The following is a 19,673-nucleotide window of genomic DNA, read 5'->3' as shown; positions in this document are numbered from 1 at the left end:
GCTATCCACTGCTTTTTAATATTATGAAAAGCAAATTTCCTGGAATCATACTGAATAGCCCTATCTCTGTCTTTGCTAATGTTATTCAGACTGGGACTCCTCTAACTTCAAGCTCCTATACGGTCAGTTATAATGAGCCAGTCATGGCTTCTGATGTTAAGCTACTCTTAYCTTCATTGAGAGGGAACAAAATATACTTGGATGCTACTTTGGATGCATTTACAGCATGTGTTTCACTTGTAGCTCAGACAAGTGAGAAAATTACATAGCACCTGTGTAAATAATGCTGGATTTCACGTTTATGAAGGCTAGCTTTCCCATCATGTTTCTTGATCCTGGCCTAGAAACCCACTGAGAGGAATATGATTTCATATTGAGGAGTCAAACTCCCTTTGACATTATTGGGAAGCAGATCAAAAGAAGTGCAGATTCTCAAGCAGTTATTGTATGTTCCTCTATCAGACAACACAGCGAAAGGCAGAGAGATTCTTGGGTTCTCATGCACAACTACACAGACATATTTGATGGCCTTTATTTTTGTAATCACACACAGTTAATACGGTTCTTTGTGAACAGTTATACTTCCTTACAGTCTGAACTTACCTCCTTGCTCATCCAACATAACCAAAGTCCTGATACCAGCATCTTTACTCTACATCCCGATAGTGGTAGCAAGGTTAGGAGAGAGAGRGGGAGAAAAAGAAAGAGAAAGGGGGAGAGAGAAAGAGAGATCAGTGAGGGAACACTCAGTCCTGGCTATGGGACACAGAAGGCAAAAGAAAAACAGTGAAAGGAATGGCAAGGTCATAAGGGGCTGGTGATCTAATCTGAAGCCCTTATATAAATGGACACAGTACAAAGAAGGAACTGGGTGTTCTCTGTTGCACCATCAGCCCTCTGGGATTCACTAGGATACTGAATGACTGCAGAAAAGAGACAATCCAAGACCTTGAGATTAATCATTTTATGCAAGGATCATTTCTAAAAAGAGAGTTCATCTCCATGTTCCCTGAAACAGGAAAAGGGAGGAGTGAAATGGTCATTTTGCAGATGATCATTTTTCATCCCACAGGAGAAAGTCCCAAGGAAAATAGATGACACAAATATATTTGGTAAGGAGGCAGGTGACTAGTACGTAGCCTTAGCAACCRAAGTCAGAAGCTTCCCTCCTTAGGCTTCCATCCTAAAGTAGACTAATGTTTTATAGGATTAAGCCATCCTTTTTTAGCTTTACAGCCTAATAGATAAGGGATTGAGCCATTTTAATTCAGCCATATCAATGGAATTTGGATCTTGTTTGAGGGCAAAATTTTTGCAATAGGTGCACAGTGATCCCACCCCTGCTCCCATTGAGGATCTCRGGAATCCTATCATCATCTTTGCTGGGAACAGAGTTTGAGCAAAGCTGAGCACTTTTATGGCTCCCATCTGCCTAAACCAGCAGCAAGGCACCTTTCACAAAAACAGTTTTTATATGTGTTATCCTCACTCTGGGATGCAATCAGGTATCTCAGGTTCCTGGATGCTGTAATACTACGCTGTATCACGGATCACATTAGCTCCTTTTTAATTACAAAGCGAAACCTGGCTTCATTCTGCTTAGAGCAGTGATAATGTCGATGAATAATTAATGGTCTGAAGGTTCCCGTGACTGCTTTATTTCAGTACAGATGAAGTAACTCTTCTCTGCCCTAGCATCTTGCCAGCAGAGTTACTTGGACATGTGCAGCAGAAATTCAGCTGCTTTGCTGGACATAATACCACCAAGACCCCTGTGAAGCAGGTAAGGATTTGGGTGCCTGTTTTGAAGTTGCTTGTCCAGAGTGGAAACACGGAGTCTTGACTGTTCCTCTCGTGTTGCAAGCCATCCTGTCTCCTTGAAGCAAATTAAGGACTGAGAGTCATCCTTCCTTTCAACCGCCCTCCTTGCTGCCATCCCTTGTCTGTCTAGGAACAGTGACATCTCTCAGGCCGTGAGGTGCCTGGTCCGTGCTCTGAGGCAGGCTGGCTGCATGCTGCCCACATGGGCTCAGCTTCACGCCTCGCTTTCTGCTGTATTCAGGGAATGGCTGCCTGGTGCATCTGGTGCTTCAGGAGCTGCTCGATTCAAGAGGGATGCAACATGCCTCTTGCTACACTCCTATACACCTCTCACTGCGCTCCTATTCTTGTCTTTAATGTCTGCGTCACTGTAAAAACTGGGAAAAACATGAGATATGTGCAGCCTGGTTGGCTCTCCTAGGTTTTCACTTGCATGAATTGCCAGGCAGAGAGAAGATGCCACCTGCCTCTTCCTCCTAGTCCCTGGGCCTTAATGCTCCTTGAGTCAGTTGTTCTACTAGATAATTGCTGCTTCCTTCTTGTCCTTCAAACTGGCACTGTGTTTACTTGAAAGCCAGCCAGCTTCCTTTGCATCCTCTAGAAAAATTAAGGTCCTAAGGTCATCAGATTTGCCTGTGCAGAGTAACAAAGCAGCCATTAATGATCTTCCTGGTGCCAGATCTTCTAAACATCTGATCTGCAGCAGTCCGCTGCTGTGCTCGCTCTGTGCTCTTGTCCCATACTACACAGGAGTATCTTACCCTGAAAAAATGATATGTATTTAAAAAAAATCATGCTGATACAAGGAAGCCGCTTAAATCCTGAGTCATCTTGGATTTGGGTAAATWTGCTGCAATCTGACATGGGGTTCTTTCAGATACTGGGCTTGAAAAATCCTCTATTGGTAGATTAATAGTTGTTGCCTTTCAGTAAGTCAGAATTTCTTAGCCATGCTAAGAAATATTAACTGCATGATTCTATTTTCCTATGATATTTTAAGATCTAACCAAGCTGYCTTTATTCAGTTAAGATGTCTAGTGACCTGAATGAGATCTCACCCGAGAGGACCCAGCAATTAGTCCTTTCTTATGGAAGGACTAAACGAAAACATGATGGTTTGGTTTTCACATTAAATCCTTGAACAGAGCAGAAGAGGCACAGTTTTCTTCTATATACCTGACCATCAATGCTATTTATTTTCATCAGGTAATACCTTATCTCTTRAGAAGGTGTTGTGTGGCTCAACCTTCTACAGCATTAGTACTAATGTGAAAATCTTTAAGGACTGAATATACCTCTCTGCATCTGAGGTCTAATCCAGAGCATATTTAAGCTAATAAAAAGATGCTCACTGACAAAGATGAGAGGTGAATCAGGCATGAAGTGAAAATCTCATCCTGTTCCAAGTTTCTGTTAAGCTCTAATTGTCATTTTTTTCCTCAAAAAAAAAAAAAAAAAAAACAGCTATATAAAGCCAATTAAAAATATTACCAATAACATTTGTGCATTTTCAACCGATCTGGACTTCCCTAGATGTTGAGTGCCTCCATTGAGACCAGGGCATTTTCTGCACTGAAACTATCATGGAAACTTCCCGTGGTCTCAATAGGAGCAGGTGTCAGCTAACACACTTGAACTGGCTGCTTAGAGAGTGTGTAAGAGGACAGGACAAAACCTGTGTTTGCTAAAGTGCCGGCCCAGAAGAATATGTTTAACAACAAGYGATCATAAAACCCTGGTAACAGGCTTCCAGCAGAGCTGCTCTCCTGGCAGGGGCAGTGACGGTGCTGGGAGGTTCCCACTCCCCGTACACTGAGTGTTAACGTGAACAGGACTCTAGGTGGGAAGCCAGAGATCGGTAGAGCTGCAGCAAGGTCCCTGTCATGAAAATTTGTGCTAATGGTAAACTCCTCCAAGGAACAGGGCCTTTATTTCTTCTTATGCGATGGAGGTATTTTTTAAGATCTTCCAATCTGCCATTTAGTTTGCTGTAAAATAAGGTTTCTCAAGAAACAAGACTCTCATGGTAGTTCAGGCTAGAGTGGGATGAAAAATACATCTCTGAGAGGACACTACAGAGTTCAAGGAGTACATACTATTTTAATTCAGTTTCCAAATCCACAAATGTAATGCCCCGTCGATTCAGATTTACTTTTGACTCTCTTTKTTTTCCCATTGTATTTGAGAAGAGAATTTGGACTGCCGGATTTTGCCACAGAACAACAAACATCTTTCTTAGACCTCTGTCCTTTAGAAAAAAATGACATAGARTATATTGCTCTTATTAAGGCATTAAACTGACAGCTCTGGAGTTCCTCTGTTCATCTATAAAGCAGGTATAACACCATCAGTAAAATATATAATTTTCCCACCCAACTGTGGAACATACTGAATCGTAAGTCCAGAAATAGTAGGTCAGTCCTTGTGTCCTTCCAGTCTTTGATTTCCATGGAGACTGTCATGAGTAGCCAATTGCTTTTCTGCAAAGCAGAGGAGCTGGCACATTTTGTGTGTAAGACGAAAGACTTCTCAGGTGGTTGTGTCAAAGGCCCCTCTCCTGCGGTGCTGCCACACAAGATGCCTTCCAGGGAAGTTAGTAGGAGAGCACTCCTACTCCTAGAGTGACAAGCCCATTGCATCAGATGCTTTGCTGCTCCTGAGACCCCTCTGACTGTGAGGTTATCCTTGGCTTTCAAAAATTATTCACGTACGTGGAAATAACACAATGAATATTGACCTCAYAGATCTTATAAAATACAGTAAGTCCTTGTCTTTCTACCTTTATATAATACTAATCTCTAATAGACTGAATAAAGGCAAAGAGGCAAGGAATAACGGTTTGTGTTTAACTGTGTGAGCGCTGTTGGTGACAGTGAGATTAGCTGTATGCTTTTGTAAAGCACGTGCCCAAGTTCTTYGCTGGAGCACAGTCTAAGCAATGCAATTCTTAATTAGAAACTCAGAGCCTGTGATTTAAAACCTCTGGGCTTAATTCAACTCTTAGGTACATCATTCTAAGTCTGTCAGTGCTTCAGTGAAATCTGTTTAACAGTATAATTTGCACCCCTGTTGGAGACTGTAATATATATTAACTTCAATCTTCTCTAAAAGCTTTTTAAATCTTTTTGTTATTAGGATCTCACTCGAAGCCCATTGAAGTCAATGACAAGACTTTCACTGACATCTGCTAGCACTTTGGAGGGGAGATGCATAGCTCTATCATTTCATTTCATGTTATTACTGTTATGTCACTTAATTTCCCAAGGTAAGAATAAAGCTAGGAAGGGATTTGGAATGGCTGCTGAAAAGGCCCATTGGTCCTCCCAAGAACACAGTATGTTTTGTCCTATCTGGGCCAGCTACAAAAAGCAGCTACTCCAGCTTTGTTTAAGCTCTGGGCATAATTTACATATCAGTATGAAGGAAAGATATGTCAGCTAGAGAATCCGAATTATAGAAATCTCTTTCTGAGCATTTCAGGAAGTGCCCTGAAAAGCAACTATACACTCTCAGTTTTCTGAAAAACACATAAACTTCCGCTTCRGTAAGGATTTTTGCCTCAATCAATATAGATTATAGAGTTTGTTTTGAATAAATTAAAACAGACAATTACACACCAGGACAGGCTGACATTGCTAGGAGTTRGAGAGACACTAAAGAGAAGTGTCAACTCCCTGAAGACAAAAGTGTGGTCAGAGAAACATTTTTTAGTCATCCTTTGTAACGCATCTCCTCAGCTCCTGCTCCAAGCTCACTGCCACCCTGTTAAGGCTGTAATGTCTATTTATGCCTGATTTAAGAGTCATGTTGGTTCTCTTCGCCCTGTTAATTCACTGCATAGTTTAGATCCTCAGCTGATACAAATCAGTGTAGCTCTCCCTGAATCTTGTGGGCCTGGTTTCACCTAGCACCACGTGCATGGCTCCAGGTGCCGATTTACAAAAGGGATTAATCCCGCCCAGCAAAAACTGACAGCAGAACAAAGAATCACCTTCGTCTACTTCAGATACTTATTTCTGTGGAAATATACAAGTTAAAATATTTTGCTGAGCAGAACTGTTTCACTGGCTGCTGATGTCAAAGGGATTTTTTAAATTAGTTTTGAGAAGCCTAAATTAATAGAATCTTACTTGTCTTATTCTTCAGACTGTCATTTTGACTATGATAATAATGTCAGGGAAGCTTCTTTGCCAATCACAAATGATGACATGATAATGTATATGTAAGTCAGTGAGGTGGCATCTATATGTCCCATGTCATGCATCAGGGTCTACATCACAAGGTTATCAAAATAAAGATTATAGCTCACCATTTCAGCTTTGAAATGCTAGTAAGCTTGACTGTAACCCTCCAGCATGTAAGAAGAGAAAGGAGTCCTGTTTGGATTTGAATATACAAAGCAGCCCCTTTGTGTGTATGTGCTGCTAAGCGCTTTCTTCCCGGGATTTCTCTTTTTTCTTCATTGTGTTATCTTGCATTTAATAGAGTTGCTTCAAAGGTAAAAAGTTCGAACAAGAAAGTAGGGCCAGCTTTAAGCTATATATTCAGTCTTCTGCCTCAGTTCATTTTTCGTTTATGTTTAGCTGGAACATAGCACAGCAGCACCTCAAAGTACACTTATTTATAGCACTGTGTAACTGAGTGGCCTTCAGTCTAAGACATTTAATGAGCATTGGTTAATGTAGGTGCAATTATATATTGTATGGGTATGATCAGCTTCACGGACCAAAGTGATTTTTGTAATCTATCTTCCCAGTRTGCAGTTTCCTTGGGGCAAAGCAGTGGCTACTTTACAATGGCCACTCACCATTCCTTCTTAGCTTCCCCTGTTGTGCTAGAACTGAAGCAATCAACTCCTTGCAAAGCTGGATGATAAAAATAAGAAGCAGTAACAGATGTGGTCCTTCAGCAAGGAGAACAGTTCTGTTTTCCTTGCTGATGTTCCCTGGCACTAGCACCGGGCCTTAGTCCATTCTCTCCAAACTTGGTCTAGTCTTGGACAAGGAGCGCAAGGATCCTGGCTGCACATTGGCTTTGTCCCCCACACCATGGCTTACAGTTCAACATGTGAAGGTGGCTTGTACTGTTGTAAGGCTTCAATGAATGGACTGCAGGCCCTGTCTCTAGAGTGCTGTTGAGGATTACATTGTACTCTGGGGCCAAGTCAATCTGTTTGCTCTGTATTTTCAAAACATCAAGCACAGTGGAGCTGACCATTGTTTAATTTCTTACATATGTATATAGCGATAATGTTTAAAAATGTAGTTTTAATTTCCCCAAGTAAAGAATAACAACTTTGCTCTATCAACAGAATAAAATAAAACATGTATCACATGCTCTACGTAAATTCGCTGGTAGATGTAGTAGCCTAAGCTCTCCTCCCAATTTGTGAATTGCTATGGTTTAATACTGAAATTTCAGTGGCATTTGCAATATGCTGGTTCAATATGCTAGGAAGATTCAGGCAGTGCATAGGTCACACAAATATGGCTCAGGAGAGGCAGGTCTGATATTTACTGATGGCATGGCCCTGGGCAAATCACTTCTCTTTCCTGTGCCTCTCTCGCTTCCCACTCATCATCTGCCCTGTCTATTTAAATCACAGGCATTCTGGGGCAGCAGGCTCTCCTGTTTTGTATTTGTGGAGATACCCACAAATACATGCGAGACAATCTTAAATATAGCTGATTTGGTTTAATCAGGAGCTGCACCAAGAACTGAGCTGAAATGAAATGAYAGTTAGAGTAGCATGTTCATGGAGCTCTGCAGTAAAGAGCAAAAAGGCAGGTCGCCTGCAAGATGAGAACGTGTCCCTTGTGGGAGAGTCCAAGCCATAAGAGAGCTGTAGTGTGCTTGGAGGAGAACTGATGCTGCCTGTGCTCAATGATCCATCTGTCTATCTATCTGTACGCAGGAATTTAATTTTGTCTCTGTTGTACTCCATTGATTTCTGCAGTCGTGATTGATTCCAAGGCTTTGGAGCCTAAGGCTGGGCTTGTGTGTGTTCATGAGCATGGGACCTGATGTCGTTGTCCTGTTGTGCCCGTTTTCTTTGCTTGTGACTCCCACACTTGTCACTACGCTGAGACTGTTCTTTCCTGAAGACCCTGATTAAAAATGTCACTAGCTCCAGTACCAGCTCTAGCATGGTGTCTGAAAATAGTACATCCTGTCAGGCAGGACTAAAGTTTCTCATCACCTGATGGCTGATCACTCTAGATTGAGTAGAGTTTGGGAGGGTCAGATTTTTAAACCTCTTCATTAGAAAGGTGGTGAAATGAGGCCTCACTGAGCTGCTTTCCCCACCTAGAAGTGCTCCCTCCAAGTGGGCATAAAATGCATTAGCCGTGTGCTTGGATCCCCTTGCCCAACACTGTGGAAAAACAGAGAATTTCCTTCTCCAGAGCTGTCAATCTATGACACTTAATGAGCCTCAAAATCGTAATAAATGTTTCAGAGATACATAAAGAATTGACACTTAAATGCTATGGTGATTGATGTTCCGTAAATAGCTGCAAGTATTTATGTAGAGGGACATATTTAGAGATGACAGGGCAAGCAGGCCAAGGGCCTTTATGTCCGTCCCCACTTGCAGCATCACAGCAGTGAMGTCTGAATCGTGCCAGCATGAGGCTCCAGGAACTCTGTAGCGAGCCAAGCTACCCGTCTCTGACTTAGGTCACCTTCAGAGGCTATTTGCTTTATCTTGAGTAGTCCCTCTCAACAAATAATCAGATATGGCTGAATCACAGTGCCTCAGCTACTCATCTGCAGTTTGACACTTGAAGACTGAGGTACAAAGGCTCAAATGACTTTTGTGGCTGGGATAAGGATAGTCAGGGATGGAGTGGCATATAAAGCCATGACCATGCCCTAGCAATGTGAATAAAATAGCAAAAACACTTCACTGTGTCACACTCTCCAATACTTTTACTCATAAGGGAAATATAAATAAAATGTAAGCCCTTACCTCTTCAACAAGCTGCAGCATTCGACGGGTGCTCTCAAGTGACTGAAAAACAGAGGAAAAAACACTTAGATTGGGCAGATACAGTTTCCATCACTAAGGTGCAGGCTTATACTGACCCTGTTGTTTCTTGTGATCTTTCCCATCCCTCAAAAACATGCTGTCAGCAGGGTACTAGTGATCTCTTCATCTGCTATGGTTCGCTAATGCAATAGACCCTGCCACGTCTCTGAATAGCTGTAGCTTCTAATGCTTCCACCGTCTTTACCCATGTGGTTGGTGGTAGCATTTGGAACAGCTAGTGCTCCAATTCTGAAAACAAAAGCCATTGTTTTCAGCTGAAACTTCATATAAATTATTGCTGACCTTTAGTATTCCATGTGTTTGTCAAATGGAAGGAATCGCTCGAAGAAAAAGAAATTACTGTTTTTTTTTTTTCCTGAGGCCAGCCTAAGTGATGCAGACCCTAATACCTAGACCAAACTCACGATCAGTAATCTAGACTACTTAATCCAGATGAAACATAGCATCAATTTTTGTCCCAATTTATCTCTATTCTGCATGTGTCTTGTCCCAGAAATCTGGTGACAAGTGCAGGAATTCTGCTCGCAGCGACAGCAGTGTAAGTCAGGAGCGACTCCATGTCTTTGGCTGAGTCACTGCCTGTTGCCACTGGAGAGACCGAGATTTAAATGAGGGTCAGATTTCCCTGGAAGAAAGCTGACAGAAAACAGAGCCAGCCCTATAAATCCTTAACCACTCCTGCTTCTCTGTTTGGATATGTCCCTCATACAGAAAGAACTCCGAGGTTCTTGTTAGCAATTGCCCTCACTTCATCAGCGAGCTGGTCGGCGCGCCGCTGCATTTCTTCCAACTCATTGCGCATGTCCGCGTCTTCTGCCATTTTAGCGGTGGGTGTGTTTGTGGAAGCTGCAGATCAAGGGTTTGTGTTCAGCCTGCGAGTCTGGAAGACAGCAAAAWAAGGGAAAGAAACAGTGTGGTTAAACCGCCTGTGCTTAAAGCACTGGAATTAAATGTCAATGCCCCAAAGTGCTTTTATTGCATTAGTGCCCTCACCCAAACTTTTTAGTTCTGGGTAGCGATTCTCATGTGTAGGATTATATGTGTATGGAGCACTCAGGATTTTTCAAGGTAATGTTTTATTCTTGCACTGTTAATCACTCTGAAGGAACAGGAATGTATCYTTGACAGACTCATTAAAGGAAAATTAGCTCTTTTCCCTTAGGGGTAGCATTTCAATTGCTCTACAGATTGAAGTTGGACAGTCAGGAGGCATTGTTTGCTACCAGAAATGGGCTTGAGATCCATTCATTCTTCTCTAGAATTAAAAGTAATCTTAGGAAGGAGTTAAAGGTTAAGTCTGTACCCCTCGCATCCTGTATTTCAGCTGCATAGGTTGGAGGGCCTAATGCCCGGCTAATGTATCTCCAGGGAAACTAAAGACAATGGAACTTGCTGATTTTTATCAGCTAATGACTTGTCCAGGAAACTCTAGTGCAGACTCTGAAATACTTAGAGGCTAAACTRGGTAAAAATACCTATCTGAAAGTCTCCTTCATTCCCAGGGAATACACAGTATGACCTAATCGGTACCTAATGTTGACCCCAGATGGGTCAAATTTTGATCTTAATTATCTTTCTCGCTACAGAGTAATATCACTGAACTCATCCTAACCAGAGATCAGGGCGCAGCCCATCAGGTAGGCCTTCTTTTTTGTTATAAATTGGAGCTATCTTTGATTACTGAAGATGACTTGATTAAGAAAGGCAGACCCTCCTACCATCTGTCAGGTCTTTATAGCAGCAACACTGGCCTATTTCTCTGTTTGATTCAAGCATGGCACATTGCAAATTACTGCTCACCAAATGTTAGATTTGTTCATTGCAAGAAGACCTAATCCCAGGTGCAAGGAAGATGGAAGAGATGTSGGGGACTGAGATGAAACAACAAGAAAGCACATGCCATCATGCTCAATTACAGAAGCAGGATAAAAGCAGCCCATTTCAGTAAAACTACTCTAGGAGTGTAAGATCCCAGAGGCTATTTCTGCCCTGTCTTTGAGATAACATGCAGTTTTATGAAGCAAGGTAAGTTAGGGCAGAGTTTGGCTCTAAAATTTTAGCAGTAACAGCTCTGCCTAAATGGAGAAATGAATCCATTCCTCATCTGACCATGCTTTCCATTGGGACAACAGAAGTGCAGGCTGAACAGGTACAGCTGAACAGGCACAGCTGGGGTGGCAGAGATATTTCCTAGATCATATCCCTTTTACTTATAAATGTATAAAGAAAGCAGGCAGCTCCTCGCATTTGCACTGCAACTTCAGCGAAGAATTGGCTATTTTTCTTATCTAAGAGGGAGTATGTGACCTTCATGCTTTTGCCTTAGCCGTGTCCTCACTTGTGGTTGCTTTTGCTCTTTCAAGCTACAGCAGGAAGAAATCCGYCTTGAAATCAGCCCTGCAGCTACTGGCACGACATCCTATTTTCATCACTGAGAGCATCACCACATCCCTGTCTGAGAGAGGCTGGCGTTTTGTGATGGGTCACACAATATTTGGAAGCCTCAATATATATACTGGAGAGGTGGCTGGAACAAGCCCACTGGGTTCTGACAGCTGCACAGTCACTGCAGTGTGAAGGACCAAGCTCAAGCAACTCATTTGTAGCCCCAGCTGATGCAAATGCAGAGCTTAATTTCCTGGCTAACATTCGTGCGATATCRGGCACTTCAAGGATGCTCACAAATAGCAGTAAATAAGCTTTGCAAAACCCCATGGAACTCTGAGGATTAGGAGGAAGAGATGAACCAGGAGTCAGACTCCTGGAGGGCATGTGAAAGTGTGGGGACATCTTGTGCTGCTTGAGGACCCCCAGCCTTCCCACACACTGCTGCACTGGCTGGGCTGGGCTTTGTGCCCCGACTTTTGTGGCACCCCATGCAGCTCYGGGGAGAGCCCACCCCTGAACAGCAAATGGAGCAGGAACTAAGGGCAGGCTCCTCTGGGATAACAAGAAATTATCTGAGTAAAGAACCGCTCTCAGAACTCCCTTTCCTCTTGGCATGAGCTGGCGCTAGAGCCGGGCAWTCAGGAATGCCACCATTTCACAATCTGCTTCTGTCCCAAATCAAGACAAAAAACAGCATTTAAATATTTCCGGCAGAGCCTCAGCAGCAGGATTAAGTCTGTGAGTCTAGATTTAGTGCTTAAAATATTCTCTGCTTGCATCACTCACTACGCTTGTACCAGTAGAACCGCATCAGTGAGCCATAGCAAAAACACAGAAAAATTAAACATGGCTTTGGTGCTAGTTCTGCATTATGCCTATCTGGTAGCATTTTGCTAGCTGCAAAACGGAAGCTGAGGTACCAGAAGGAGGATAGGATGCTAACATGGGATTTGGTTCAGTCTCTAACCATATCCAGTGTGAGCTCAATGATTACAGAAGCATAAGCAAGCGAAGATGAGATGAAAGTGGCAAYAAGAAATAGTAGAATCTGTCAGTCAGAGACGGATTCTACTGCCAGAGATAATAAAAATTGCACAGATAAACCAATTCTCAAGTAGGTTCCAGCCTTACTCTTGATCTTTTGCTTATTAATTTTTGATCATGAATCACTAGTGTAGTAAAAAAATGGTATAACTTTGTGATTTATCTCTAGAGTTATCCTTCTGGTTAATTAGAGCCATCGGTTGACCTCTTCATGACAGATGCATCCTATTTTACATCAACCTTAAAAAATGTCAAAGGTTGTAACCAGAGAGACGTTATGTAGCAAGTGATTGAACTTGACAGGTTTATTGAGATTGTTTGGTATTTGTAAAGCACTTAGAATGCATTGAAAAATAGGAAAAAACATTCTTCCAGACAAGTCACTTTACATCAAGTTTTAGCCTTAAATCGAAGTGCCCTATAGCAATGCTGAATCAACTTTATTTAATAGAAAACCATGTAAAAAATCAATGAAGGTTACTCATTTGCACACAGTATGATAAACTGCATATATCCTGCAAGTGTCTGGGTATGGGTTTAAATTTTTGCGATATTGCCGCTCAAGGTGTGGAGAAGGACAGACTGCAGCTAGGATTTTTCTAGAAAATTCCATAGGCAGTAGGTGCTTATTCCTTTTAATAATAATACAAAACACAAAATCTGTTATCAATAAAATCCTGTAACTCTAAAGAGCATGTTTATTTACTTTAATTCTACACTTAAAAAAAAAAAAAAAAAGACAAAAAGAATGCTTTTTTTCCTGTAATGTTCCTTGGGAAATGTCTGGGGTATATATATAGTCCTACTGTTGTACTAAAACATGTTGAAAATGAATGATGGCTAAGAATAGGTAAACCATAATGGGTTTGCTCTCAGTGATTACTGGGTGGATTTTCAAAAGCAAACGCATTAATCTTAACATTGGCCCACTAAAACCAGCTGCTATTTTTGTAAAATGAGAGTAGATTGAAAATAATGTTGAGGACTTTAGGGAATAAATTCCTTGCAGAATTTATATTTTTAAAAATGTTTTAAAATTTTGTGTTTTTCAGAGCTTGTCTGTTTTGTGCTCATTCAAGCTAATTTGAAGCAAGTATCGAAGTTCTGTGATTGTCTTTGAAATCTCCAATATGATTAGACTTAACATCTCAAAATATATTCTTTATTTTCAGCAGAAGTTTACATTTGCAATAACTGTATTACAAATTTAAGTGTAAAAATTCACAAGAGTCTTTTTTTCATTTCAAAAAGGGTGAACTCTTTGGGTTTACATGCAAACACACACTAGCTTCTCTTAAAAGAAATAGAAGTCCAAATCTTGTCAAAAAACTGTGTGCTCCACAGACCAAACCACTCTCTATTTTCTAGATAGGTGATTTCAAGGACTTGATGTCTCGTATCAAATTCCCTGTGWACCAATCTTACATGTTTTACCAGTGCTGGTACAGCAAGACAGCAGGAGATTAAAGGTTAAAGGAAAATTCRGAGAGAAGCTGTCTAGTGGAAATGCGTTGCCTGTTACAGTTTGAATTCTGCATCTGCTATTTTAGTAGTTTTGGATGCAGTAAAGAATCTCATTGCAAGAACATTGTACATCCTTATGGAGTTATACTGGAGTCTTAGAGAACCCTGTGCRTATCCCCAGAGAAATAGAGATCCAATAAGTGACCTTTGAAAGCAAATATTTACTTTACAGTGATATAAACACTTCAGTGCAATAAATATAGGCAAATGAAAATGCTGCAATTTACAGTGGTGAAGGCAATCCTGCAATAAAGTGTTCTTTTTTAAGCACTCTCACTCTTATTAAAGGACACATCTATTTTTCCCGTGGCTATTTGCAGCCAGGGGATGACTGCATTGGCGTATTCTACTAAAAAAGTCAATACCACACTTTATGCTTCTCCCTTGTAGAAATGAGTGAACCTTGCCACAGCGGCGTAGCACTATTCCAGCTACAGAAAATCCAAAGAGAATMTTTAGTCGTCAGGTTTGTCAAAGAGCATGTAGAGTCATTTAAAGTTAGATGCTTGGGTTACAGCTGCTCCCCTTTTAATTTGCTGTGATAGAATAAGAAACACATGCTGACAAAGGGGAAGAAGATGGATGATGGCTCGTGGAGGAGGTTTTCTCCCACGTGGTGCCATAATGCAGCCTCTATGCTGTGCAAGGCAGGCTCGGTCATGGGATGGGGCCAGTCACTAGCTGCTTCTGGAGCTTTGTAGGCTCTTCTTCTCAAGGTGTGCATCCTTTTCATCACCACACCTTCCCAGCCAAGAGCTTTCTCTTTTCCCCTGCCTAGCCAAGAGCTTTCTCAAGGTTGGCTGCCTGGTCTACCACTATTACCAGCCTACCTAAGCAGGCTCTTTGCAACTAGGTTTTAAGAAATGGATTGGCATTGACTGCAGAGCTCAAGCTAGTCTAGAGACTGCCTTTAATGTGAGCCTTTAATGTGAGCCTTTAATAAAACAAATCAAAAACAAGAATTTGTTGGGAGAGGACTTTTAGGTACACGTACATGCTCACATTGCTGGCAGCAGCCGGATCACATTGCAGCTATAGTTTGAGGATATAGTGTCTGAAGGAACATCAAGGAAAGGCTTGTGTGTGCTGCCTATAGTCAATGTGACAAGCAACARTTGGTGAGAAATTATTTAAGGGAGGTGGGAGTGTCACTTTTATACATTTCAGGCTCACAGAGTCCCCCACAAGTTCTAATCTTATGGGTCTTCTGTCATTTCCATTGTACAGAAAGTTTACTAAAATTAATACTGCCTGTAACAGTAACATTTCCTGCTTTTGCGTGTCTTGTAGTCAAATTGATCTAAAAGCACTTAAAGAAAAAATCATCTAATTTCTTAGTGAGAAATCCTATTTAAAGATTTTATGCTATTGTATAAAGCAAATAAAAAAGTAATTTTTTATTTTTATAAGTTTAAATTTTAAATAACTCTGAAATAGTATCTTGAGGAAGGCATGTTTCTTGTTGCAGTTCTGCAGCTCAGCCTRTCATTGGGTTATTAGTCAAGTTATCCACAAGATTTTTAACAAAGTTACTATCTATCATATCCCAAAAAACTGCTTTTTTTAGTGTTTGCATTACAAACAATGYGTGATTTGAGATGTTTGATGAATGAGATGTTTTGCAACATCTCTGTTTTTGGAGGGGGTTATGTTAATGTTAATATGTGACACAGACACCTTGCCGCTCTGCTGTTGCTCTCCCACAGTGGCTTCCTTGCAAGCCTTTGGGCACAGCTTTGCAGCCCAGACTGCCAGAGTATGGTGATAGCTGAATTCACCCTGTTCTTCACTTGATATTCAGTGAAGAATAATGCCTCCAGGTCAAGGCTTGTCAGGAAGTCGCTTTGGAAAAGACAGGCAGCGAGATCTTGCAGATCTGATATTCAGGAATTGCAGGCAATTGCTAGTTCATCACAGTCTCGTTGTGTAGCCTTAGACAACTTACTTTATGCCTAGGGCTTGTTTCCATTGGCTAGAGATAGGTCCCTAGGGCTATGTGAGATGCTCTAGGTATTTGCTTTGCTGCTGCTGGCTGCGCTTGTCAGCCTGTGCAGATGTCTTAGATATCCTCTGATGGGGCTGCATCRAGTGTAACTACTGAATCTGCCTCCCATCTATAAAATGAAGATAAACTTCCTTTTCTTCCTGCCTTGTACTTTTTGTCTAGTGGAATTGCAGGTACTTTAGGACATAGACTGACACTCAATTTGAGRATGTATATGATGCAGGACAATTTATCAAAAAAAATTGTATTTTTGGATAAAAATATCCAAAAAAAACTATTTGTTTTTTTTGGATAAACACTAGTGGGAATGATTCCATAATCTCACATTGCACTGTTACGGTCAGAGTCCATATCTATCTGAAAAGAGAAATTTCCAGCCAAGGGCCAAAATGAAGATATTGAAGAATAATTAGATAAAATTATGAGTCTTGACTTTTTGCTGGAAATTTGTTGGAAAAAAAAATGATTGAAAAATGGTTTTCCTATGGGCTTCTATTATTATAATGACATAAAGCTCAAGAGGAGAATATTTCTTAGTGTGGATGCAATTTCAYGGTATAAACGTGCTTCTAGTGAAATTACTTTTTCCTGTAAATGCGGGCACCTCCGTCACTGGTAAACCCCTGCTCATTAGCAGATAAATGATTACGATCATGCAAACGTGCAGCTGCAGCGCAGCCAGCAAGTCGTGTTGACACAACTGCTCTGTGCCTCCAGCTCTGCAGACAGGGAGGTTATGAACAATACATCCCACGCTTTGTCCCCAGGCGCTGCGGCAAGAGGGGAATGACAGGCTAAAAAAGTTGCCTTTGAAAGCTCAAAGAATAACAGGAGGTCCTAAAAGAAATGCCTGGAGCCTCCCCGTTAAAACAAAGCAAGTCATTGTTGTCTTGTCAGTCCACAGGCAACACTTCTATTTTGTAAGGCTTCAGCACGTGCACGCCTCTTTATCAGGCTCCTATACGGGAAAAAGAGCTCAGAGCAGCCATTTTGTAGTAATTTCACTTCAGAGAAATAATAACTTAACTTTCCATCCATTTTATTGCTAATAAACCCACTTGAGAAAATAAACCTTTCAATATTATCTCTTTGCAATCATTTCCAAAGCTATATCCCACACACTTTTTTTTTTTTTTTTAATCTGGTTTGTGTGGGAGCAATCAACCAGAGTGGTGGAGGATAAAGAAACCCACATAGCTGAAGGAGGCTGTAGGTGGTGCAGAGGATAGTCAACACAGGTCCTGGCTGAACTGGCTACAGTGAGTCTAATTTTCTGTTATTGTGGATAGGTGTGTCTTACAGCTTGATTTGTAAAGCAGCAAGCAATGTCATGTGATTCCTGAGGTTTGTTATGTTCCCCCTRTTCCTGTTAGGAGGTCATTCCAGACCATCACTTTCCCAGCGTGTAGAAAACATTTCACTTCTAGTTTAAATGCATTTACAGATGGTTAATACTAGCTTATTCTTGTGCCATTGTTGTCCTTAAATAGTGGCTTAAATAGTTACTCTCCTTCCCTAGCCTYTCCTTCTCTCTCTGTCTATGATGGTTATATAAACAAAAATCATAAGCTTTCTCAGTATTTCTTATGACATGAGTGAGCACACTTTGTTACTCCTTTCCTGGTACATGGACTACTTGTTCCTCTGATCATCCTGGCAGTTTCTGGTTATGCTGGTTTGAGTTTGATTTGGTTTTCCTTGGGAATGGGTAGCCAGCAYTTCACAGTGTATTTTAAATGAGGGCACAGGCTTTGCCAGGCCTTAGTACTTCCTCATCCCTGCAGGTGATAGCTTTTCCAAAATATCCTACAACCTCACTTGCTATTTGCATAGCTAGATCTTGTTGGTGGCTCAAGAACAGAAATCCAGGTATTAGTGGAGAGGATTAAAGGAAATGTCTTGACTCCTGGCAGAGTTATTTGCATTCTGTAGCATTCTGGGAGAAAAATAAGGGAAATCTCCACAGTGAGAGGATAGGATTTGCAATTGTGCTATGCTTTTCAGTGTAACTCGGATGCTTCTCAAAATACTCGCTCACCTTTGCTGCAGCAAAGTGGCAAATCTTACTTGTCTTTGATAATATTCTGCCTTCTGTTTCTTTATGTTGCTCCTTAAGCTGCTAAATCTGATTAAAGGACCATTTTAGAAGCTAGGGTGAAAGTCAAGCCCCACTTGGAGTTGGAGGAAGTTTCACACTGCCATGAGCATGCTTAGGCTTGCAAGTGGGGCTGCCAGATGGCAAAATGCTGTTGGATCTTGGCAGTGTGTTGGTGGTGAACAGTGCAGAATGTGCAAATGTGTGGTGGGAGGGTCTTGGAGTCTTAAACACTTCTGTGACAGATTTCCCTGGGCCTCTACCTGCCCACTCATATTTCTCTTATATATACCTAAGAGAATTATCAGAAGATGTTTATTGGGGGATTCAGGAGAGAGTGATGATTAGGAAATATCAGGGCTTCCTGGGGAGCATAAAGGGAGTTCCCACAAGACTGTTCAAGGTCTTCTGCATTTGCTGTCCCTGAGTTTAGGAAAAGAAAGAGGCTGTTCCCTGTTAGAGCATACAGATGTCCTGACCCCAGCTGTGATAGATAGCTGGGATGGAAGCAGTCAAGGAGTTCTGCTTCTTCCAAGAGTCCCCATGACCTTGTCAGACTCTAAGCAGGCCCTGGTTCTGCCTCTTGACACTGTGCACACATGCAAGCTTCTTCCACAACTGCTAATCTAGTTAATYGGCACTTCTGCTAAATGTCCACATCAAAGCCCACCCTACAATGAGGGCTGGATTCAAACCTGTGCAGTGACAGGGAAGTCAGTGRAAGGCAAAGGCAGGTGCAGATTTACCAGGAAGCTAATTTGGACCTGCTTCCATCCACCCCTGGCACCRGTCTCCACAAAGGTGTTCAGCACTCATCTACACTGAAGCATTAGTGCTCCTTTTTCTCTCTGCTTAAACTCTTGCTTGTGGCCCATGGCCGCTAAGCGCTGTTTGCAGATGTTGTGATGCATCTTGTTCCAATGAAATGGCTGGGGATTTTGGTAGCTAGGAAAATATGGAAGAAAAAATTTGAGGATAAAGAACAATAGCTCAATATTTCTGTTAAAGATTGGCACTGACATAGCTAATATCAGCATCTATGATTTCTTATCTCTGATTTCAAACTGATAGATGGGAATAAAGCTTTTACTTCATGATATTTCTCATAAGCTGYCAGCAGACTTAGGAAGATATGGTTTCATTTATTTCTGTTTATTTCACACTTGGGTTTTCCATGCAGTTTATAACACACATCATCCCCAGCTCCTCGGCRCTATTGTACCAGTAAGGTCTTACTCTTAGAGTCTCGCTTTTCATATGCTCAACAGCACTTGATAAAGGTGTGTTTGTTGAATTAGCTGCTGCGCAAGCCTCATCCTTTCACTCCTCTCAGTCGGTACTTGCATTTGGCTGTTAGGGGACATCAGATAATGCTACCTCATATGTCCATGACATTGGGCTTTTATCTCCTTTTGTCCAGTAGAGGTGACYGAGTCAGTAGAGTCCCTCTGCCTAACTGGTAAGATGAATCTGTTTTTGTTTTGTCTAACTTTAAATCAGGATATGAGCCTAGTCATGGGAAAGATTYACAGATTCACAGAATATTTAAGGTTGGAAGGGACCTCTACAGATCATCTAGTCCAAYCTTCCTGCTCAAGCAGGCACACCTACAGCATGTGGCACAGGGTGGCATCCAGGCGGGTTTTGAAGACCTCCAGAGTAGGAGACTCCACAACCTCCCTGGGCAGCCTGTTCCACTGCTCTGTCACCCTAACAGTAAAGAAGTTGCTCCTCACCTGGAGACG

At 41.6% G+C, this 19,673-nt stretch overlaps 1 protein-coding gene across 2 annotated transcripts in view; it reads right to left on the bottom strand.

The window, feature by feature from the left end:
* The window catches only part of SNAP25 (synaptosome associated protein 25), a 28,112-nt gene extending 18,363 nt beyond the window's left edge, over positions 1-9,749 (bottom strand). For both annotated transcript variants that reach the window (XM_026052881.1, XM_026052880.1), the window contains exons 1-3: positions 9,621-9,749; positions 8,792-8,833; positions 604-652 (exon numbers count right to left, since the gene is read on the bottom strand). In XM_026052881.1, the coding sequence (XP_025908666.1) occupies positions 604-652; positions 8,792-8,833; positions 9,621-9,692 (163 nt within the window). In that variant the 5' untranslated portion in view covers positions 9,693-9,749. The remainder of the gene's footprint in view (positions 1-603; positions 653-8,791; positions 8,834-9,620) is intronic.
* Between the last annotated feature and the right edge of the window lie 9,924 nt (positions 9,750-19,673).

Source organism: Nothoprocta perdicaria, unplaced genomic scaffold (genome assembly GCF_003342845.1).
Source record: "Nothoprocta perdicaria isolate Ctin4 unplaced genomic scaffold, notPer1 scaffold_93, whole genome shotgun sequence".
Classification (NCBI taxonomy): Eukaryota; Metazoa; Chordata; class Aves; order Tinamiformes; family Tinamidae; genus Nothoprocta; species Nothoprocta perdicaria.
The sequence above is the reverse complement of the archived record's forward strand: the minus strand, read 5'-3'. Positions and strand labels throughout refer to the sequence as shown.